The sequence below is a fragment of the Orycteropus afer genome, unplaced genomic scaffold (genome assembly GCF_000298275.1).
Source record: "Orycteropus afer afer isolate SDZICR_OR568_19922 unplaced genomic scaffold, OryAfe1.0 scaffold00350, whole genome shotgun sequence".
NCBI classification, from domain to species: Eukaryota; Metazoa; Chordata; class Mammalia; order Tubulidentata; family Orycteropodidae; genus Orycteropus; species Orycteropus afer.
Window position 1 is genome coordinate 3,450,137 of NW_006921937.1, and position 24,359 is coordinate 3,474,495.

Below are 24,359 nucleotides of genomic sequence, written 5' to 3' on the forward strand. Positions count from 1 at the left end.
TGAATATTTATATATGTTTGTTTTATATATTTTTTATTTGTATATGACCAAAAACCAAAACCAAACTCACTGCTGTCAAGTTAGATCCGACTCATGGCAACCCCCTCCTTGGGCTTCTGAGGTGGTATCACTACAGAAGTAGATTACCCAACCTTCCTTCCTAGGAGTGTATATATATTTAGAAATAGACATGTATTCAATCAAAAGTTCATCCCATATTTTGAAATAGTAATAGGAAATTTGATTTGTGAAATTTTTTCAGATTGTCAGTTAACTACCTTAATAGAAGTTGAAGGCTTTTCATTGTTACCTAAATCTCAGTATTCAGAATGTATGTTTAGGACATTAAGTCTTTTAAGTAATAATATTAAAAACATTAGCATGTTTTTGAAAATTAGCATTTTAGACATATCTGGCTATGAAGAGAGATAATTACACAACAAATGCTTTTACTTTGTGTGATTTTCAGTGAGGATGGGTAGAAGGGACTGTGATAATTTTCTTTTCTATGATTTTCTGCAAAAGTTAAATTTAAACCTTTTCCAAAGCATAAAATTGCAGCACACATTTTGAACTAACACATTAATTCTACTACAGCTGTTTGGTTTTCAAATGAAACCCTGACTGTGATTCATTTTCCCAGTATATGAAAGAAAGTCTTTTCTTAAAATTCTACCCAAGCAATTATTTTTATGTGTGGGTGTATACATGAATGGAAAAACTTAGTTAAAATGAATAGTGAAAAATGTGAATTATCTTTTCAAAGATTAGATATTTTTAAAAAAGGAAAATATTACTTTTAAGTATACCAAGTCTTTAAAAATAAACCATTTTTAAGCTTTTGAAAGAGTAGTGGCACTTGGACAAAACTAGAAATGTAAAGCCAGGAGTGGTGTCTAGGAGTAGCAATGATATGGTTATGGTCATTTAGATGTTTTTTATTTTTATTTTTTAAAATAAGGTTCCAAGTTAATTGGCATGAGAGGATCAGGATGGGAAAGAATAAATGGCAAATTACTTCAAGGTAGTTAAAAAAAAAGAAATTTACAAAGTCAAAGGACATACTGTAGGGTTGAAGTGAAATTTAAAGATAATATTTGTGAATTACCTAATACTGTGCCTGGCATATATATAGTAGACACTCAGCGTTAGTGAATATATTAACTTTATGTATTTCCTTTTTTTTTGAGTTTCAAGGTAAACTTTCATGAGACTAAAACAAAAAAGTGATGGCTTTTTATTTTTTTTAATTTTGGTAAATGTGTATGTAACCAAACATTTGCCATTAAAACAATCTGCACATGTACAGTTCAATGGTATTAAATATATCTGTCATGTTGTTCACCTATTATCCTTTGCCATTCACAGATTTTTCCATCACCCTTAACAGAAGCTCAATGTCCCCTAAGCACTGTCTTCTCTGGAGTTTTTAAGTGTTGTGAATAAGATTCCCTGATAACAGGTCTCTGAAGTCTCCTCCTAGAGTTAGACTTGGTCACCTTGATCCAGGCTGGCTGGCTTTGGGCCACTGTCAGAACCTAAACATAAAGTGAAAATTAAATTTCATACATTCACATACTAGACATAGAGAAATTATAGTATAAAAGTACCTATTTTAATACTAAAAAAATAATCATTGAACAGTTTTTAAATACAAATATGCATTTGATTATATTAGAAGATTTGGTGGTATTAGAACTGTGGTATGTATTAGAACTGATTCTTTCAAGTACTATAAGATATTTCTTGAAAGGGGATAGAGCTCTCTTATACTTAACATTCATTCATTGCCAAAGCAGTATGTTAGATTTTGATGATAAATGAATACTTAATACGTTTATAATTTGTTTTATGCAAATATTGGAGAGCCAAAAAGCTTTTGTTAAGCATTTTTATTCTGAATTTAAATATGAATGCCTGTTTTCAAAATCTGGGTAAGTTCCACCTTTCTCATTTAAAATTGTTTTCTGAGGTCGTCATGATTTTTCTTCAAATTTTTTGAAGACTTTTAAATTAGCTCCTTCCTTGAACAAGAAAGGGAGGTCCATTTCTTTCCCCTTTGGGTGGAAAGTTCTGTAATCATTACTAATTTTCACAAATATATATGTAAATGTCAGTTGATTTTTAAAAAAAAGAAAATTCTTTGGTCTTACAGATTCAGCCTAGAATGACAATGAGCAAACTGCCTCTTCAAGCAAATGTCTACCCCATGACTACAATGGCTTACATCCAGGATGCTGAGTATCGGTTGACACTTCTCTCTGCTCAGTCTTTAGGTGTTTCAAGTTTGAAAAGTGGTATGTGTTTTTTTAAATTCTTCTTGCTCTGAGAGGTTTCAGTTCTAAGTTTAAAATTTCTCTCCTGGTCAGATGTATATAATTATCACTGTCATTCAACCCCATTATCTTCTTTCCAGCTTTCTTCTTTTGAAAACTAGGATATTAATTCACAGATTTTGGATTTTGTGAGAACAGCATAAGATGATCAGTTTCCTCAGTCTTCAAATGGAAAACAGCTCCATACCATGATAAATGATATTTTCCTTCCCTGATAGTGGTGGTTTGCAGAGGCCCTTGTCATTGCCATGGCTTAACAGATGTGGAAACTCAGACTCTGGGCATTTAGATAATTTTCCCAGGTGTACAAAATGGGAAGTTTTAGTTCAAACTGAGATTTTTCTCTGAATCATGGTCTTTGTACTGCACCATCACCCAAAATAAGAAAGGTAGAGATATGGGGATAAAGAGGTAACAGACGTGGCTTAAAGGATTCCAAAAGAGAGAGAGATGATGAAAGAGAAAAAATAGAATAGACACCGTTGGTTTTTGATAAAACTTTCTGTTGGGAAACTTTTATCCTTTGTTATATATAGATATAGATATAGGTATCATTTGGCATTTTTATTGCTTACCCTTTATATTCAGAAACCCAAGGAGGGGTTGCTATGAGTCAGGTCCGACTCGATGGCACATAACAACAACAACAACAACCATTTATATGTCTACTTTATTCTTATAGTGCTACTGGCACTGTGGTTAAAGCATTAGGCTGCTAACCAAAATGTTGGTAATTTGAACCAACCAGCCACTCGACAGGAGAAAGATCAGGCAATCTACCTCTATAGAGATTTACAGCCTTGGAAACCCTACAGGGCAGTTCTACTCTGCCCTTTAGGGTCACTATGGAGCTCTGGTAGCGTAGTGCCTAAGGCACTTGACTGCTAACCAGAAGGCTGGCGGTTCAAACCCACCAGCCACTCCTCAGAAGGAAGGTTGGGCAATCTACTTCTGTAGTGCTACTGCCTTGGCAACCCAAGGAGAGGTCACTATGAGTTGGGTCTGACTTGACAGCACTTAACAACAGCACAACATGAGTCAGAATTGGCAGTGGGTTTGATTTTTGGTATTGTTCTTTTTCCCTTAAATATGAAGAGTTGCTAAGTTGTTATCTAAAAGAGCCAGGGAGATAATAAATGAGTGAAAACTCCTGGTTTACTCTTTGGCACACCACTTTTTATATTAGGCATACATATGCATTCTGAACTTCCACACACAAACAACAATACTACTTTCATTTTTTTTTATGACCTTCTTTAGACAAAATCAAGGGAATCTTACCATGAAAGCATGGATTCAGTTATTAAGAAAATAATAATGATGACCTCTTATTAGGGATATAACAGGTAATGACAGAGACTTGAGGAAACTGGAGTATATGGTTCTCCTGGTACAATGGGCAGCCACCAGTTGGTGTTAGTTAATTATTGCCATATAGATCTGGGGCCAGTGTTGCTAAGTTTTTGAAAAAGACCCCAGGAATCTGGAATTTTATATAAAGTTACCCAGTTTATAAATGTTGACATAATTGTTTATGTAAAATATAGAACATCTTTGTGCCAGATGTGACTCTTTAGTCACCCATTTTTAAAGTGTGCCTTAAATTGTTTAAGTTGTATTCTGAATAGTGGAGTAGACTTCAAGATGCAAGTAGTGATGAACCTGACCAGACTGTCTCAATTCCCTCATTAAGATGACCTGAGGAATAAAACTGGTCTGGATACTGAAATCTTCTAGTATTTGAATAACTACAAGCGCAGAAACAATTTTAGTGCAATCAAGGAAATTGCTGTCATTCTGTGTCAAATGGGCTAATATTTGAAAGCATATAGAAGAAGAGTTAAAAATCACCAAGAATACAAGAAATTAATGTATTGATTTGGGTGTAAAGTGATAAAACTTCAGATGGATTTCGGGGCTGTTGGCCCCAGTGCCTGGCTGTACAGTTGTCTTTTAACTATTTCCCATTTATGCCTAGTTATCATTAAGTGGTAATGCATATGAACGAATGACTATATATATGTTTGTTTGTCTAACATATCTAGATAGCGTTATAAGTCTTAATTGAGTGTAATCATAAAGGCACACATATAGCTCTGGCTTTTTATAAATTAATTTTTTTATAATTTAATATAAGCATTAACCTGCAACTGAAATTGGAGGATAGATTATTGCAAAGTAAATGAAGAGATCAAATAGGACTCCATTGAGTCAGGGGAGACAGAAAATGGAGATGCCACTGGCATAGTATCAAAGCTGGAAGGGACAGGGAGTGTCTCCAAATTCTAGGGCTCTTCCAGAGAATTACCACATATTAAGCAAACTAACTTTCATTCGCATATCATTTTCAGCTCCTACCCATCTGTATTTATCTTATTTTTCTATGTGTGATGTGCATTTCCTAATGATCCTCATAAACATTGTTAAATTACAAATGCTACTACTGAAAATTTTCTGGGACTTAAAATTTACTCTAGGATTACTTCTTTTCTTTAATTCGTTTTAGTGTTGATCTGTCTGGTCCCATTTTTAAGTTTCAAATCAGGTATTGCTGGGCATTGGTAAAGAAAAGCCAAAATACATTCCTGTTTTAAGGATTTATTCTAACTACTTTGAGCTATTATCAAGAGAAAGCCCATGGTATGGTGGGTTATATAGATCTGTCTCATTGACTTGACAAGAAACCTTGTAAAATGTGAGGTCATGCTTTGTACCTAATTGATCTCCAGTAAATATTTATATTAAATAACCCTGGTCGGTTTTTTGTTTATTTCTTTGCTTCTTTTTTAGGTCAGATTGAAGTTATCATGGATCGAAGACTCATGCAAGATGATAATCGAGGCCTTGGGCAAGGTGTCCATGATAACAAGATTACAGCCAATTTATTTCGAATACTATTAGAAAAAAGAAGTGTCACTAATATGGTAGGAAAAAAACAGTATATAACATATATTCTGATGTTGTTTGTTCTTTGGCCTCCAAAATTTGAAATTATGGTTTACCACCTTTTTTAAAACAAAATTCTGATTTTGAAATCTTTATAATAAATTTAGCCTACATTCAAAGAGAGAGGACTTCAGTTATATGTATCTTATAAAATTAGTATTTAGGTAATCTCATTTTAAAAAATTTTTGCTTATTATGTAGCTATTTGTTTAAAAAAAAAAAGTCACAGAATCAGATTGGGTGAAATTTCTCTTCATATTAAGTTGAAAAAAATCAGAGTGAAAGAATAGAGCTTAATTATATACTTAGGAGATTAAGTTTGATTAGTAAAATTTATTTGAAATCATAGTGTACTTAGTTTAGCCTTAGAGTCATCAAATGAAGATGAATTTACTTGTCTGTCTTCCTTGTTTTTGACTTTCACTCCTCAAAGCAAAAATCCAATATTCTGTGGTATACAGCCTGGCAAAGTCCAGATAGACCTCAACAAACCTGACAATCTACTTAGGCAGCAACAGAGTCCCCCATAAATTACTGATAACAAGCCTCAGATGGATCTTGACAGCACCTTGTTTCTCTGTTTATTTCACTCTGTTTCCACACTGACCGTTTCAAATCTTTTCTACTTGTTTCAGCAGTGACCTCACCCTCCACTTGATAGAACAGCATTGGGCAAAACATTCATGTTCTAGATACCACTCACTACTACCCGCCCTTTCCTTCTTCCTTCCTGTTACGATAGAGTTCATCTTCCTTTCACCTTAGGCCAGTCCCTCCACTTGTTGTCGGATCTTACCCCCTCTTCAAGATCCTTTCACTACTGAGCTTTCCTCATATTCTTCCCCTCCCCCCTAATAGCCAACTTCCCTAGGAGAGCCTTTCTCTTAGCTTTTGAATGCATTCTGTTTTCTCTTATTGAAAATAAAAACAGAAAATAGCCCTCGATCAGATTTTTATTTCCATTTTCCTTATATAATTGTCCTCTCTCTCCAGCCTTCTACAGCTGGTTTATGAACTGAATTTATTTCATCACTTTCCTCTCAAGCTCAATTCATTTCATTCTGGCTTTTGCCTCCATTACTAGATCTAGTGGACATTTTCAACCATTATCTTACATTTAACACCTTAAAACACTTCCTAGCCAGGCCTTCCATGGCCCCAGACTTGGTTTTTCTTCTGTTTCTCTGGCAGTTCTTTCTCTCTGTCTCTGATAGTTCTTTATTCAACCATTAAATGTGGGAACCCTTAAGGCTCAGCCCAGACCTTCTTGATTTTTAGTTTTATATGCTCTCCTCCAACAATCTCTTCTGGTCCCGACGCTTTATTTGACTATCTCTCCACAGATGGAACCCATAAAACATACCCCTAGCTTGGTTTTACCTCTGACCTCCATACTCATCTTCCAGTTGCTTCCTGTCATTTCCTTTTATATCTCTCAAGGGCACCTCAAGTTCAGCATGTTCTTCATTTCATCCACATCTGGCCCTTTTCCATTATTTCTTCTCTTGGTGAGTAGCACCACCATCCATCCAGTGCCAAACCTAGGAGTCATCCCTGATAAACATTCTTCCTCACCAGTGATCACCAGTGCCTGTGCATCTCCTCTAAATATTTCAAATCTATGGATTTCTTTACTTCCTGGCATCAGGATTGGAAGAAGACTCATTATCAACCTACAGTGTCCAAACAACACAATCTTGCTTGCTCAAAGTGAAGAGGACGTAAAGCACTTACTGGTGAAGATTAAAGACTATAGCCTGCAGTATGGATTACACCTCAGCATAAAATGAAAATCCTCACAGCTGAACCAGTAAGCAGCATCATGATAAATGGAGAAAAGATAGAAGTTGTCAGTGATTTCATTTTACTTGGATCTACAGTCAGCACCCATGGAAGTAGCAGTCAGTCAAGAAATCAGATGTCATACTGGCAAACCAGAGCAAAGATGTCACTTTGAAGACTAAGTGGCACCTAACCCATACCATGGTATTTCCAGTTGCCTGATAGCATGTGAAAGCTGGACAATGAATAAGGAAGACTGAAGAAGAGTTGATAGTTTTGAATTGTAGTGTTGGTGAAGAATACTGAAAGTACTATGGACTGCCAGGGAAATAAACAAATCTGTCCTGGACGAAGTACAGCCAGAATGGTTCTTGGAAGTGAGAATGGCCAGATTTGTCTCAAGGAACCATTCCCTGGAGAATGGTTCCTTCTGACAACATGCTTGGTAAAGTAGAGGGTCAACCAAGAAGGGGAAGGTCATCAATGAGATGGAAAGACACAGTGGCTGCAACGATGGGCTCAGGAATAGCCAGGATTGTGAAAATGGCACACGGCTGGGTGGTGTTTCATTCTGTTGTACATAGAGTTGCTATGAGTCAGAGCTGACTCGACAGCACATAACAACAGTTTTTGGAAGTAGGTCGTAAGCAACAATTCAGATAGTGTTCTGTTGTGATCTATAAGATTTTCATTGGCTGATTTTTGGAAGTAGATCTCCAGACCTAAAGATCTCCAGACTTATTTTCCTAGTCTGTCTTAGTCTGGAAGTCTTGCTGAAACCTGTCCACCATGGGTGACCCTGCTGGCATTTAAAATACTGGGACCATGTTTCTCTCTGCTTCTAGCATTGTTGCTAGTAGAGGAAGCATCAATGTATGTTACACAAATGAGTAAATGATTGAGCTTTTATACCACTCTGTACCACTGTATTCATCACACTTACTTCTTACTGCTCTGTCTTCCAGAAGAGGGAGCTCTAGTGGCATAGTGCCTAAGGCATTTGACTGCTAACCAGAACCACCAGCCACTCTTCAGAAGAAAGGTTAGGAAATCTACTTCCATAGTGATACCACCTCAGAGACCCAAGGAGGGGTTGCTATGAGTCGGATCCGACTCGACGGCAGTGAGTTTGGTTTTTTGGTTTGGTCTTCCAGAAAATCATGTATATTCTATTCCCTGTACTGGATTCCAAGGCACATCTACTTCATTTTTGTGTGTCCCATAGGGCCTCCTTTCCTATAGCAGGTACTCTATTAGTAAAACACTAGTTGATTAATTCCAGTGTCTGGATCTTTTAGGAAAAACATTTTGATACTCATTTTAGATGTGAAGATTCTAAGTGTTCTTGGGAATCATGTTTTAAATCAAGTACTAACAAGATAGCTTAGTTTTAGAGCTGAAACTACATAGGAAAATCACTGAGTGCTGTCAACTGCTGTTTTTTGTTTCTCCTGAAAATATTCCTGGCTTTTATGATTTTCTCTCTATATAGACACTAATCTATAAAATTTCTGTAAACTATGGCAATAAAAATTTTCATGTCAAATCTATAAAACTTTCACTTAATAGTCAAACAGTTTGCTTATTCCCATTTAAAACTCCTTAGTAATTGATTTAAATTTGATTCAATGTTTTTATAATCCCATGTTTGTTAAATTTTTCTTTTACTTAACTATAGATTCTTGGACTTAAATCAATAGTTTTTTATTTTTCAATAAAAAATAATGATCTAAAGAAGAGAAATTATATTTTAATTTCTTGTAATAGTCATCAAAAAGACATTTGATGAAGAAGTGTTACATTATTATATAACTTAATTTTTCTATAAGATGTTTTTATTTTCAATGCAGACTTCTGAAATATCAATGATAGAAACTGAGGTGGAGAGATGAGGCCTATTTCAGGCTTTCTGTATTGTGGTAGCTTAGAGTGGGTAGCTTTGAGCCTACCAGAACCTCATGAGAAGAATCCTAGGTGACTACATGGAAGTGAGTCCTATTCTTAGTCTTCTGCAGGGACTCAATGAGAATAAGATCTTGAAGTGGCGACCCTGAGGGATGTGTGGATGCCACTGGGAGGACCATAGCTGCAAGGAGTTAACTGCCATCCATCCTAATGACTCTTAAGAGTCAAAGGAGACAGGAAGGAGAAATTATCTCTTACACATTGATGTCTTTTAAGTTTTGTTCATTTAACTCTTACCTTACCCTTACTTACTGTTGGTGGTTAGATTAGTAAAAGGGGCATTGAGCTAGGAATTGGAGGTCCCAGGGTTTAGTTCAAGTGTAAAAATTGTGTCATTTTACCTCTGGATCTAAGTACTCTACATATAAGAAGAGGAAGTTGGGAGAGATCAGATTAAAACTTCAGATGCTTAAAGGGGTCAGGAAAGTGATGGCATAAGGGAGATTGGCCAGGTGTAAGGACAGATACTTAAGTTGTGTGGCCCACGGGTCTATGGTGAACCTGAGGATACATCCCATCTGAGAGGAGGAAGCCACAGCTCAGCTCCAGCAGGTTGTTTCCATGTGGGAATGTGGCCTAATGGGTTGTGGGATTTTTTTTCTTTTTTAAGCCAGAAATCTGATTTTTGATGATGTTTTATGTGAAATCTCCTGATTTTCTTTCTTTGAAGGTCAGCTTAAAGAAGAAACAACTTTTTAATACCATGGAGACCTACCAAAATCTGTCAATCAGCCACATTTGGCCCACAGGCCACCTGTTTCAACTCTTGCCTTGATGATCTTTATCTCTAAATCTTGTGATTCATTTCTCTTTTCATTTACTTTCTCTCTTTCTCCCTTTCCTTGTTTATTCCCCACTGTTTCCCCAACAGTATTTCTTTCTTTTTTGTATCTGTATTACATTTATTTGTTAATTTAATAGATTAAATTTGGCAAATATCACATTCCTGCCATATGTCAGGTTATACTGAATCAACACTGGTGACTGAAAATATGATCTCTTACTAACTTATATAATTCAACAAGTATTGATGTTGATGAAATGGAAACCTTTGATATGTTCAGGGACTGGATACTTACATGACTTTAATGAATAGCACCAGGGAACTTGGCCAGAAGTTCTGACTTAAGCACTAAGTCTGGGACTCAGTAAACAGGGTCTTGCTCAGTCTTGTCTGAGTTGGGTCAGAATGTGCTGGAAGTTCTTTTTAATATCAGGGAGACTGCAGGTAAAAAGCTAGACTGCCATAGTCAGAAGCCTTCTGACCACCCCAATCAAAAACCAGACTCACTGCCATCAAGTCGATTCTGGCTCATAGGGATCCCCTTTGGGTGTCCAAGGTAGTAAATCTTTATAGAGGTAGATTGCCCAGTCTTCCTTTCGTGGAGTGGCTGGTGGTTTTGAACTGCCAACCTTCTGCTTAGCAGTCAAACGCCTTAGGCAGTACATCACCAGAGCTCCTTACCAAACAACATGTATTAAACTATGTTAGTTACAACAAAACTAGACAATTCATATATAGTTTAATCATACATACAGAAAACATGTTTTACAAACTTTGGATTTATCACATAGCTTATAGTGGAAAGGTTATATTTCTAAGAGGTTAATCAAAATATTGATAGCTCAATAGTTAAATATCTTTGTGAGCCTCTAATATGGTAAGAAGGAAGGTGAATCAGTGGTGAGACCTTGGGTGAGACTTTGCTCTACCTGGTGTGGCTGGCCTTCATAGGTGTTCTTTGTTCATGATACTCTCATGGCACTGGCCACAACTGTTCTATGAACTTCTCTTCCTTACCTTTCTAAGGACAGTAAAACACACAATCTTGAGTTCTCAAAATACTAGGTTCACAACATTGTTTCTTTTTTTAAGATTGAAATGTAGTTAAAAGGTGGAGCTTACTCATTTTTTCTTTACTGTGGGAAAATAATATATATAATAAAACACTTGCCATTTCATCCATTTTACCTCGTACCACTCAGTGACATTAATTACATTCAACATGTTGTATAGCCATTACCACTATCCACGTCCAGTTTTTCTCATCCCCCTTACCAGAAGCTCAGTGCCCTTCAGCAATAACGTCCCTTTTCCCCATGCCAGCTGTCCGTGGTAGCCATTAATAAACTTTGGTCTCTATGCTTTGACCTGTTCCAGATACTTCCTGTACTTGGGATTATACAGCATCTGCCCTTTTGTGTCTGGCATATTTGACTCAGCATAAAGTTTTCAAGGTTCATCCATGTTGTAGCATGCATCGCAACTGCATTTCTCTTTATGGCTGAATTATATTCCATTGTATGTATGTATGTACTACCTTTAGTTTATCCATTCATCCGTTGATGGACATTCCACTCGTTTCCACCTTTTGGCTATCATTAATAGTTCTGCAGTAGGCATTGATTAATTATTATTTTCCAAAGGTTAAGGAGGAGGCCTGGGTAACATTTCCTAACACAAGTGTACAGAGATATGTGGTGCTGACTGCGTGAGATTCATATGGGGAGGCATTTAAGCTTCATATTCCCAGGACCCCTGACTCTGGAGATTATGATTCAGTAGATTGGGCCCATTGTTTTTTTGAAGGCTCCCAAAGTCGTGATGCATGGTTAATTTTGGGAAGCGCTAAGGGTCAGGACAACTGATGTGGGTTTGGGAGAAGGGGTATATACATACATTGCTGCCTCTAAGGTACACATGACCAGTCAGGGAATGTCCCACCTACTCTCACTAAAGTGCCTAATAGTTCCTCCAAGAACATAGAACAAAGCCCAGAGCTTTTCTGAATGTTTCTTGACCTAGAATAAAATAGACTTGATGCCTCTCAAATCAGATAAGGCAGGTGTTTTCCTTTCTGTTGGAATCTTTTATCTTTCATTACTCAAAAGTGATTTTGTCAGCAATCCTGACCTACATTATGAAGTCCTTTGATCTTGGAGTACATTTAAAGTGTCTTGTGGAAAATGTTTCTGCTCTATTCATGTTATTCTATAAGCTGCATTAAATTTTAGTATTGTTGGGGAATATTATTTTATATGGTTTATTTAATCTTTCCTTAAAAAAAGAATGTGCAATGGATACGCTTTTTTATAACTCTTTCATGCTAATACTTTGTGTCAGTATCCTAATATTGTACTGTCCCTCTGCTGCCTTATAAATATTTTTTCTCTCTCCATGGTCTGAATTGTAATGACATGTATGGTTAGCTGCTGGCAAGATGCTCTTCACTCTTTGTTAGTACCTTTCTCTACAACCCTGATCTGACATTCTACATTTTGAGCTCATATCTTCTATAAACCTTGTCTTTTCACACAGATAAATAGCTAAGCCTTTTATTTGAGCCCTGTGTTACAAAAAGATGGAAAATCAGAAGTTATCTGTGAAATCAACATTTTTAAAAATAGGATACAACATTAAATTTGCTTCAAATGTAGCTAGTGATCAAAGGACTTTTCTACATAAATTATTTTCTCTTCTCAGTGCTTCCCTATGTCTGTTTTAACACTGTGGGCATTATTAGGTAAGGTTCTACTTAGTCATTGATTTAAGTTTGTTTGTCATGTAGTATATATAGATCCCCAACCTTCATGGACTTCCTTAATGTCTGATCATGCTGAAGTGTTTGTGTATAAGTATACACTAAAGCAAAGGATAAAGTGTTTTTAAATTTCACTTAATAATTGTAACATTCAGATATAGGACAACTATTCTCTAACATGTATAATATTTCCTTTTGGGGAATAAATTAGAATGGAGCAACTGGCAATGATTTATCAGATTTAAAGGAAAATAATAGTCATGCCACCTGTGTTATTTATATATTAAAATAATTTATTTGGAGAGTTTTCTTTTAAAAAAAAAATGCTATTCTTAGGTAACATTTAGCTTCTATTCCTTGGTAACACTCAATCAGTGCATTCCTTTATGGTCTTGCTAAGTGTATAAATAAGACCATGAGAATATAATAGGTAAAACCTGAGGGAAAAGAGAAAACGTGATGGTGTGTAAGATGCATGAATATATGAAACCATCTAATTTTGGAGCTTTGTGGTAGATTGAGAAAGAACTTCTATAAAATATGCCTTATCCTAAAATGTTTGTGGGAAATGTTAGCATTTTTTATATTAAATCAATGGGAAAAAAGCGTTTTTAGCATATGAGTTAGTGTAAGTGGTCAGTATTCATTTTCCTTTATTGCTTAGAACTGAACTTGGTAAGCTACTATGTATTTTCTAAGAATGTAACTTATAAAATATAATAAATTCAAATTAGTCCTTTATTGTTATTTTCAAACCTTGTCGTGTAACTTAATTAATATAACAAGAACTGCAAATATAGGATAGCTCTTAAGCATTTTTGTTTTTTCTTGATAGGAAGAAGAAAAGCAGTCAGTCAGTTACCCATCTCTCTTAAGCCACATAACATCTTCTTTCCTGAATCATCCCGTCTTTGCAATGACAGAAAAGGTCTCCTCGCCCACCCCTCAGCTACTGGGTGAATTTTCTCTGTTGCTGTCATCTTTGCCTTGTGACATACATCTAGTTAATCTGAGGACCATGCAGTCAAAGGTATGCTCTAAAACATATCTATTAAAAAGTACTTTTTATAGTATACTTGTTGTATGGGAGAAGAGAAAAGGTCTATAACCTCTACTTGCTTCAAGTGATGATTAAGAGGGCTTCAGCCTTAAGCACGATCGTTATGTCTTTCCTTTGACTATTGCTCTGTAGTTCAGAGCGTATCCCAGTACTAATTTATTTGATTCTATGAAAAGTTCTGTGTGGTGAGCGGGCCAGAGAATATCATCTTCTTTGTGCAGATAAGTAAACTAATGCTGTCCTGGGTTCATGTAATTAGGAGGTGGAAGAACCAGGCCTTAAGATCGGGGCTTTAGACTTTTTCCATTCATTCCTCCTTATTAGCCAGTATTTCCCAGAAGATAGAGAAATAGAAAACATAGCACTTAATTTTTCTTTATCAGATGCTTTGTATTTTGATATTCTTCTACTGAAAACTACTGCCAATTAAACATTTGTACTGAGAAAACAACTACTTACAAGAAATGACAAAGCTATATTGGAGGAAGGACATGGGAAAGTTTAATATGTGTGGAATTTTAATTCGATTAAATTGTTTGGGTTTACATCAATGTCCACTTTTTTAAAAGATTGCATTTGAAAATAATAAAGATTAGAAATTTGACAATATCCTTATGTGTTATAGAGCTGAACTGACATACAGTTAGCTATAAATAGTGATTATGGATTCTGTAGGAAATAAATAAATGGCCCAAATATGACAAGAAGGTCTTCCTGTTTGAAAGCAACCAGGAGGAGAGAAATGTTTTATTTTAAGAACAACTCAAGTAAATGAGAGAAGGACAAATGCCAACAAAATGAAGCATTTAGAGCTTTTGAAAACTATATGTATAAGATAAGAAACTTATTCCTGGCAATGCAGAAAATTTATATGGCTTGTAATGATGAATATTAGAATGCTAGAGGCCTGTGTATATTTGTCTCTCTGTTGAAAGGCTTGTATAATCATGTGAGTAAAGGTGCAAGATTTAGTTCATGTCTCTGTGCTGTAGGTACTTGAGATATAATGAACAAAATAGACAAAATCTTCTGCCCTTCTGGAGCTTAGATTCTAGTAGGAGGGAAAAAATAAAGAAGGAAAAAAAAAAACCTTACCATATGTTCATTTGTGGTAAGTGCTATAGAGAAAAGGAGGAGGAAAGGAAGATTAGGCAGAAGGTAATTCCAGTTTGAAAAGGGTGCTTGGAGACACATCCTCAGGGAAGGTGATAATGGGGTAAAATCTGAAAGAGAAACTCAAGCAGATTTCTAAGGGAAACTATTCCAAGAAGAGTTAAGAGCAAGTATGAAGGCTCCCAAGCCAGGAGTCAGACTGTAAGTCAGACTGTAAGCTCCATGACAGCAGGGCTTTTGTTTCATTTCTCTGCCTAAAAATGTGCTGCACATAGTAGGGCTGAGTAACTCTTTGTTGGGTGAATGGTTCTTGTGGGTGTTCTTAGGCTTCTGCTGTGGTGTTTCATGAGTCTACTATTCAGCTCATGGAAAGCACAGACTAGGGATGGACAGCTTTCATTATTCCATGAGCTAAAAGGGAGTGAAAGGATAGAGTGGAGGGCACCAAAGACCTGGGTCTCATGTTATCACCTCTCAGCAAAGATAGCAGAGGATTTAGCAACTTGAGAATCCAAAGGCCTTGAAGTAGAAAGTAGCTACTGTTCTTTAGCCTCACTTCTAGATGATTCCTCCCTCATAATTATTTGAAATGTGTTTTCTGGGAGCAACAGAGCTGATTGGAGGCATTGAATGTGGAGTTTTACCAGCTACAGCCATAGCCTAGCACTTGTTTTCCAGGTCATCTCTTTTTATTGTTGTTGTGTGCCATTGAGTAGCTTTTCCAACTCATAGTGACCCTGTAGGACCATGAGTAGAACTGTTCCATAGGGTTTGCTGGGCTGTAATCCTTATGAGAGGAGCCCTGATAGTGCACTGATTAAGCACTCAGCTACTAACTGAAAAGTTGGCATTTCAAACCCACCAGCCACTCCATAGGAGAAGGATGTGACAATCTATTTTGATAATGATTACAGCCTTGGAAGCCCAATGTGACTGTTCTGCTCTGTCCTATAGAAGCACTGTTAATCAGAATCAACTTCATGGCAACGAGTTCATCTTTATGGGAGTTCATCTTTATGCCAGGTCTTTCTCTGTGGAACTATTGCATGGGTCCAAACCATCAACCTTTTGGTTAGCAGCTGATCGCCACCAGGTCAATGCTTTTGAGTGGTCACTTATTCTCTTGAGTTCCACTTCCTGCTCTTGGCTATCTTTCTGTCATGTAAACTTTTTCACTTCCCAGATTAAAAATCCTGTTGCCTACCAAATGCTTTCAGAAATTAAACATTCAGTTCCTCTGTAGTCTGTCTTCTACCCGCTGTGGCCACTTTGCTTCCAATTTCTTGCCTTTGGGCAGGTGAACCACCTTCAGTGCCTCCTGGCTGAGTGACTGCTGACTCAGCTGTCATTTATAAAATGGAGTACCAAATATGCCTGCTCCAGATCTAGTGTGAGAAACAGATGAAATAGTGCTGTGAAAGCCCTTTGAAAACAGAAATGCTTTGTAATCATACACGGCTATCCTGATGAATGTGCCAAGTCAGGTACAATTGGGATTTTAGCAGAGGGAATAGAAAACAGTTTAAAAATGTACAGATTTGACAGTAAAGACCAAAATTTAAATACATATCTGTGACTGTTGTGCTGGCACATGATCAGAACTAAATGGGGTTTTGCATGATCATATCAACTGATACCAGTTCTGTGCTAGCCTTTGACCCTCAACATGTACTTATTACAATTGCTGAAAAGCCCACTAATAAATTATGAGGATTGATTAGTGCATTCAGAATGACTTCCTGAAAGAATTACTCTTTGTTCCCTAACACCTAATATAGAAAGATAATCATTGAAGGAAAGTGACATGAGTATTGATTCAAAGAAAACTTGTTATTTAAGAAATGTCCTGTAAATGATTAAATCCAGAAGCCAGAGGTAGGCCTTTTGGATTATGATCCTGTTTTTGCATGCTAGCAGCTCCTAGCAGACAATGAAAAGGTGGTCCATTTAGAGATTGCAATTTATTTTTCCCATTGAAATACTGTCAACATAGAAGTCAGATTCCAAGCAAAGCCACTGAGGCTTGCTTTGCCATGTATCTAAGTAAGCATTTTCCTCTCTACCACCTTAGAATATTTCTGTGAGAAAATGTGTCTATCACTTGGGCATGATAAGGGCACACCTTCTTCATGCTTGGCCCATCCCATGGGCCCACTGTCTAAAGGTTCCTCAGTGCAAAGCTCCAGGTGGTTTTCATGAGCCTAATGGAGAAAGGGGTGACCAAACAGGAAAGAAACAATGAGAGAAGAGGTGGGCACTGGAGGTGTGAGGTGGTTCAACAGTTCTAACTACTTAGCTCAGATTCACTGGGTCCATAGGGGCCATGTCACAGGGAAGATTGTAAAAATAAGAGATGAGTACAAATTTCCCCATCTCTAGGATTCTAATTCAGCGAATGAGGAGCCTGACAAGAAGTAATTTAAAAAAAAAAAAAAACAACTTTCCTCCTGATTCCAGAAATTGCTGAGTTACCTCAATATACTAAATTGGGGAATTAAGGGTCAGAGAGAGTACATGACCAAAATAAAAAGCTATCTACTTCTAAACAACAGAATCAGGACCCAGATCTAATCTTTTGAATCTGAATGCTGAGTGTCACCTCAGAAGATAATGTTTGACTTTTTAGAGTTACTAACTCTGTTCCTAAAACCTGTGAATTATTTGGTATCAGAAGATTAATTTATTATATGTTTTCATTTAGAAAGTTCTTCTTTTTCTACTTCATGCACACACATGGAATATAATGAATTGTATGTCCTATTTTTTTAGTCAGATGAAGAAGGGAACAAACATCTCTTAAAACACTGCCTCACAGTATGCTGCATAGTCCATACCATTCCAGCCACTGTCTAGGAATTTAACTGTTAGCCTCTTCTTCCTATTGGCCCTTCTCCTTCAATTCTTTCTCTCTCTTCCTCTCTTTGCCTATGATATCAACAGCTGGAGATACTAAGAAGAAGCTTCTGGGAAATTTTAAGAACTGGGGAACAGGAAGAATACTACTCGAGCTCTTGTCATTAGGAAAGGGTAGTAGTTATTTAAGGAGAGGGGATGTTGGTGTAGAGGATGCTAGGGGAATCTCATAGATAACAAGTCTTGAGTCTGAGTTTGAAGGCTGGAGTTGCAGTCAGCCAGGATAGAGGCACAGGCCAGGGGACTACAGTACTAACCCATTAAATTAGGCTTCATGGAGCCATTCTACTTTGTTGTTGTTGTTATTTGCCATTAAGTCAGACCCAGCTCATAGCAACCCCTCCTTGGGTTTCCGAGGCAGTGTCCTACAGAAGTAGATTGCCCCATCTTCCTTCCAAGGAGTGGCTGGTGGGTTTCAATTGCCAACCTTCTGGTTAACAGTCAAGTGCCTTAGGCACTACGCTACCAGAGCTCCCCCATTCTACTTTAGTGTTACACAAAATTACATGTAGTTGACTTTTATTTTTCCCCCATTACTTTCATTGCTTTTATGTTCAATAAGTCCTCTTGAACTCCTGAGTTCAATTATTTTCCAGTTGCTGTGAAGTCGACCCCCACTTATGGTGGACCCATGTGGATCAGAGGAGAACTGTGCGCCATGGGGTTTTCAGTGGCTGATTCTTCAGAAGTAGGTCATCAGGCCTTTCTTCTGAGACACCTCTGGGTGCACTCGGAAATTTCATTCAGCCTTTTTCCTGAATCTTAACCATTTGCACCACCCAGGGACTCATGAGTTCAAATGTATTTTTAATTTTTTAACATTTACATTTTTTTACATTGAACTCTTTAGTCTCTGGGAGCTCTGGTGGCATACTGCCTAAAGCATTTGACTGCTAACCAAAAGGCTGGTGGTTCAAACCCACCAGCCACTCCTCGGAAGGGAGGTTGGACAATCTACTTCTGTAGTGATACTGCCTCAGAAACCCAAAGGAAGGGTTGCTATGAGTCGGGTCTGGCTCAACAGTAGTGTGTTGTGTTCTTTAATCTCTATGAGATTTATTTTGATTTGTGACTGTTTCTTCCACATAGTTAACCAATCAACATCAATTATTGAATAAGGTTTTCTTTCTGCACTTGTTTACGTTGCCCCTTCTCTTCTTGTAAGAGGCAGTTTAAGGTTTTTATTTTATTTTGCCTGTCTTATAAGAATTGATTGGTACTTTATTGATTTTCCAAGCTTCTGGAAAGGTGGAACTTGTGGGGAAAATATTCCTCTGTTGTGCAGTATCTAAGAATACCCATTTGCCTCCCCTTTCTTTCTGTCATCTAACCTTGTTGATCAGAACAGAATTACTAGTATTGGACATTTTAATGAGTGCCCTGGAAAATGATTTCTAGTGGTTATTTCCTGTCTCAGGACTTATAACTAAGTGTGCAATTTTCTAATCTTACGAGCTGCCATGACGTACTAAAAAAATGAGTGTGCATTTAGGCATTTTCAGACTCTGAGCTGGTTGAAGGAATTTTCCCATCAGGTATTTTACTATGCCTTAATATGTGTGCACCTTTGACATCATATGAACAAGGTGAGGTCACATTCCTCTTGGACAACCTGGTCAAAGGTCTAACCTTTCTCTTCCTCAGAAAAGAAATATGTACACATGTGGTGTTACAACACTTTGCAGAAGTTTACTGATTTGTGGGCCTCATGTTATTAATAAGCAAATGAAGTTTCTTTTGGTGTGAGAGAAGGATAGCACATCCCTCATTTTAGACTCCCCGTCCATTTGCATAAAGGAATATGTCCATTCTTTTCCTTCAGCAAGACTATCGTATACATGTACAATTTTCAAAAGGGCCATAAATCCTATTTGAAATGGGATAAATGGATGGGTGGGCTGTGGATGGATAAAAATTAAAGCTTCCAAACCTTGCTCTCTGAATCGATAGACATGTTGATAAATCATGGCTTTAGTTCTAACCGAACCATTGATCCAATGCCTTATTTCTCTGAGCTTAATTCAGAGAGCTAATCTTCTGTTGTTTACAACTTTGTTTTGTGTTACATCCAACATACTCCTTCTTTTTCCCCTTCTAGCTAGCTAGCTGTGACCACCAATCCATAACCAGAGGAAAGGTAGGAGAAGAAGCTATTAAAAGCATAAACTTTGGGGCCAGACTGTGGATTTGAAGGCAGCTTCTCCACTTACTATTCCTGTGACTTAGAGAAAGCCATTTAACTCTTTTAGTCCCAGTTTCCTCATTAGTAATGTGAGGATAGTAACAATATCCACCTTAAAGGTGTTCTGAGGATTAACTGACTTAGCATTTGAAAAACACATAGAACAGAGTCTGGAGCATGATGCATCCCTGACAAATAAAAGTTCTCAATGATAAGAGTTTAGCAGTTGTGATTGAATAATAAAACTAATAATGAAATACAAATATCTGCAGTATTTTTATAAATTAGGGAAGGTTGAAGTGTATTGCCAAAGTAAATCTTGACGTCATTTTGACATGTATTCCTGATGTACTTTAAAATAATTTCTAAGATTCTTAAACAATATACCTAAATTGCATAAATGCCAGGTATTTTGCTAAGTCCTTTATGTGAATCTAATTTAGCCCTCACAATAACACTATGAACGTAGGCACTATTTTTACCCAGTTTTACAGAAGAAAAACTAAGTGATTGAGAAATAGTAAGTAAGGAGCCTTGGTGGCACAGTAGTTAAATGCTCAGCTGCTAACCAAAAGGTTGACAGTTCAAACTCACCAGCCTCTCCATGGGAGAAAGATGTGGCAGTTTGCTTCTGTAAAGATTGCAGCCTTGGAAACCCTATGGGGCAGCTCCACTCTGTCCTATAGGGTCACTGTGAGTTGAGATTCACTCTGACAATGAGTTTTGTGTTTGTGGTAAGTAACTTGCCCAAAGTCATACAACCAGTACATGAAGGGGGTAGGAAGCAAAGCTAAGCATATCTGACTCGTTTTTTTGTACACTGCCTCTTGCTTAGGAACAAAAGGGAAGGAATGAGTAATGATGAGGATTTGAGAGAATACACTGCCTCTTGTTCTCTTACCTGTTGTTTTTAGGTATCTTTGATTCAACTTTTAACTTACAATGACCCCATGTGACAGAGTACAACTGCCCCGTAGGGTTTTCTAGGCTCTAATCTTTATGGGAGCAGATCACCAGGTCTTTCTCCCACAGAGCTGCTGGGTGGGTTTGAACTGCCAACCTTTTGAGTAGCAGCCCACTTTAACTTTTGCTTCACCAAGACTCCTTTTCTCTTGTCTACTCAGTAGAAATGGAATACCCATAGAAGAATATACCAAATGTGAACCACTGATGGAAAATAGGATCATTCCTGACTGTTGCTATCTAAGTTTCAGAGAAAATGCTTTGTAACAGGGATGATCCTGTACATTTAAATACACTTGTGTACCTACCATCTCAACTGTGTCAAGGATTGTGAGAGTACCTGAGTTAACTCACAAAAAGCATTTTGAGCAAGTGCTTAATAACCATTAACTGCAGTTACTGTTGTCACTCTGCTTTTTAAGAGTTTGTTAGACCTAAATCTTCAAAGGCTCTCTTTCTCTCTCTCATTTTTTTTTCTTTTTCCTCAGTTGTGGTAAATACACATGTAACAAAACATTTGCCGTTTCAACAGTCTTTACATACGCAATTCAGTGACATTAATTAAGTTCATCATATTTTCAACCATTCGTTCCTAGATTTTTCTGCAACCCTTAACAGAAAAGCTCACTGTCTTAATGGGACTCTTGATAGAGTCTAACCCAATTCACTGAATTTGCAGGGATTAAATGATTTACTCAGAGTCACATAATTGGTTCATGGTAGAACCAAACTTTGCCTCTGATCGAGCTTCTCTAAGCCCTGATAGCCTTATTCTGCAAGCCAGTCATCATGTCCCACAGCCCTTCAAGTTACTGGAAGAATAATAGGTCCAGCTTACTTTTTAATGTGGATATTGTTTTTATCCCCCAAAATAAATTTTGCAGTGGATTTGCCTTGTGTGACTTTTGAACACCTCAGCCTTCATTCAGTGATCCAAGCTAAATTGTGATCTGAAGTGTTTGACAAAGACAGTTAATTTGGAGCTCATGTCACCCAATGCTTGGCCCAAAATTGTAGTTCAAAAATTGTGACTTTTCTTCCTCATACTCTCCTCTTCTTTTGTGGGGTCCAAATATCACGAATGTGTTAATGAATGTAAAAACTATTCTTCCAAAGTCTGTTTACTCTCCTAGAGCATCCCGTATGAATGCTTGAAGGTATCTATCTGTTTTCCTGCATGCATAGTCAAGTTACATTCACAGCTTCCCTATTTTAAAAAACAGTTTTCTTGGAAATGAAATGTCTAGACAGACTTTGAGACTATGAAAAACTGCTGCTTTTGCCTCAGGTATTTTTGCTTGAAAACCGATGCTTTCATGAATATTTGATTTTTAAAAACTTGGATTGCTATTTCAGTTAGTGTTCTAGTCCTTACGAAAGGGATGCAATTTTAGTTTTTAGAGAAAGTATAACTTTTTCTCCTCAAAGAAAATTAATTTTTAGAAATTTAATCTCTACTTTTGTTTAAATCTTAATAGAATTCAAAGATAGTGTTCCCACTTGTTTTTTCCCCTTTCGCTCAGCTAAAGGTATCCAAAACCAAAAAAAAAAACAGTTGCCACTGAGTCATTTCCAACTCATTCTGATGCCATGTGTGTCAGGGTAGAACTGTGCTTTATAGGATTATCAATGACTGATTGTTTAGAAGTAGATTACCAGGGCTTTCTTCCAAGGTGCCTTAGGGTGGACTCAAACCTCCACCCTTTCAGTTAGCAGGGAGCACATTAATCGTTTGCACCACCCGGGAACTCTTCAAAAGGCCTTTATGCATTCATTATCCCAAGAGCAAATGTGTTACTTGGATTTTAACAATGGCTATCATCAGTGACTTTGGTATAATATTTGTATATACTTTTAAACATACAACTTGGGGTTTCTCTAATTCTTAAGCCAGAAAGTTACCATGACAGTAAAGGAAATTTACAAATAAGAAGTGAGATGGGAGCACTGTTTAATGTGTGATTATTATAAGAATAATCACTGATATTTATTTGATGGCTTATATTAATTGAAATAATAACAGCTAACATTTACTTAGGGCTTACTATGCACCAGACATTGCGCTAGGGCCTTCTTATATTACTTTATTTAATACAATCTCTATTTTATGGAAAAGAAAAACCCAGTTTTGCAAAAGTCAACTGCTAGCAAATTGCACAGCTAGAATCTAGATCTCACGTTGTCCAATTCCCAGTCCAGGCTTTGAACCACTCCCCTCTACTGCTTCTTTACCATCACTTTCTGCCCTCTAAGCCTGGGGTACCTTACAAGGTAGTTTCAACAGGTTAATCCACTCAGTGATTCCGTGAAGGAGGTGGACATGTAGTCACTCCATTTTACAGATAAGGAAACTGATTCTCAGGGAGAAAAAATGACATCCCAAGGTTTTCTGATTATTCTGTAATAGAATTCTCTTTGTTATTCTCCTGGAAAACGTAACAGTGAAGGATTTTCTTACATGCTATTTTGGGAAGGTATGAAATTCCTTATAATTTGCATTGGAAATCTTTATCACACAATGTCCTGTGATCACTCTGAATTCTTTAAATGACTTCTCTCTCCTTTACAAAATCTTAGCGGTACCACTGCAAAATACCACTGTGAAACATCCTAACACAGGTTCTTCCAGCCAAGAATATGAAGTGAGGATAGCTTTAAACTGTTAAAATCAAATCAGTGGTGGGAATGCTGGCGGCTGTTCCGAAAAGATGTCTCTGTAGCACATTAAGAAATGTTATCCCCTTGTGAGGCTGATCAAGAACTTGGGCATTATTGTGGTAAATTGTAGTCAATGTCATGATACAAAGTGTATGTGAACTGCTGTATGGAAAGTGAATTTGCTCTGTAAATTTTCACCCAAATCGCAATAAAAAAATAAAAAAAGAACTTGGGCATAATAATATCTGCAGCCAGAGATGAGAGAAACAGATCATTTTCATCATGGCATCAGTGCTGAGCAGCGCACAACTCTTTTGAATAATTGTATATTTCTTAATTCTCCCAAGGACTTTTAATTCATTTCAGTTACTATAGTAAACATCTTCCTACTATAGGAAACATGCATATCATTTAAAATGTCCAGAGATCAGAATCATTTGTGACATTGTTATTTAAATAGATGTAAGAAATTTTATTGCAAGAAAGTATGTGCTAATACCCATAGCTGACTTGTCATGTTTGGTATCTTTCTTTTTGCCTGTACAGTAAGAATAGCCTGTGTAATGTGAATTCAAATGATACATCCAGCTAACAAATGTGAGTTGGCCTCGCAAATGATAAGCATAACTAATTCAATTTCAGTGGTTCTTATATCTAAAAATTATGAACAAAGTTTAAAAATTTTAAATGTCAGGGCAATCTACAAAAATTAGTGTTTAATAAAGAGTCATGTTTCAGTTTTAAGATGGATGTTACATCATTCACCAACCAGTTGTTGTTGTTGTAGTTAAGTGCTGTCGAGTTGTTTCTGACTCATAGCGATCCCATGCACAGCAGAACGAAACACTGCCCGATCCCGCGCCAGCCCCACAATCCCTGCTATACTTGAGCCCATCATC

The 24,359-nt window shown here is 37.0% G+C and overlaps 1 protein-coding gene across 1 annotated transcript in view; it reads left to right on the plus strand.

Moving 5' to 3' along the window:
* Positions 1-24,359, plus strand: part of MAN2A1 (mannosidase alpha class 2A member 1) — a 296,885-nt gene that overhangs the window by 254,119 nt on the left and 18,407 nt on the right. Inside the window, exons 19-21 of the mRNA XM_042782502.1 lie at positions 2,136-2,297; positions 5,127-5,260; positions 13,407-13,601. Of these exons, the coding sequence (XP_042638436.1) occupies positions 2,136-2,297; positions 5,127-5,260; positions 13,407-13,601 (491 nt within the window). The remainder of the gene's footprint in view (positions 1-2,135; positions 2,298-5,126; positions 5,261-13,406; positions 13,602-24,359) is intronic.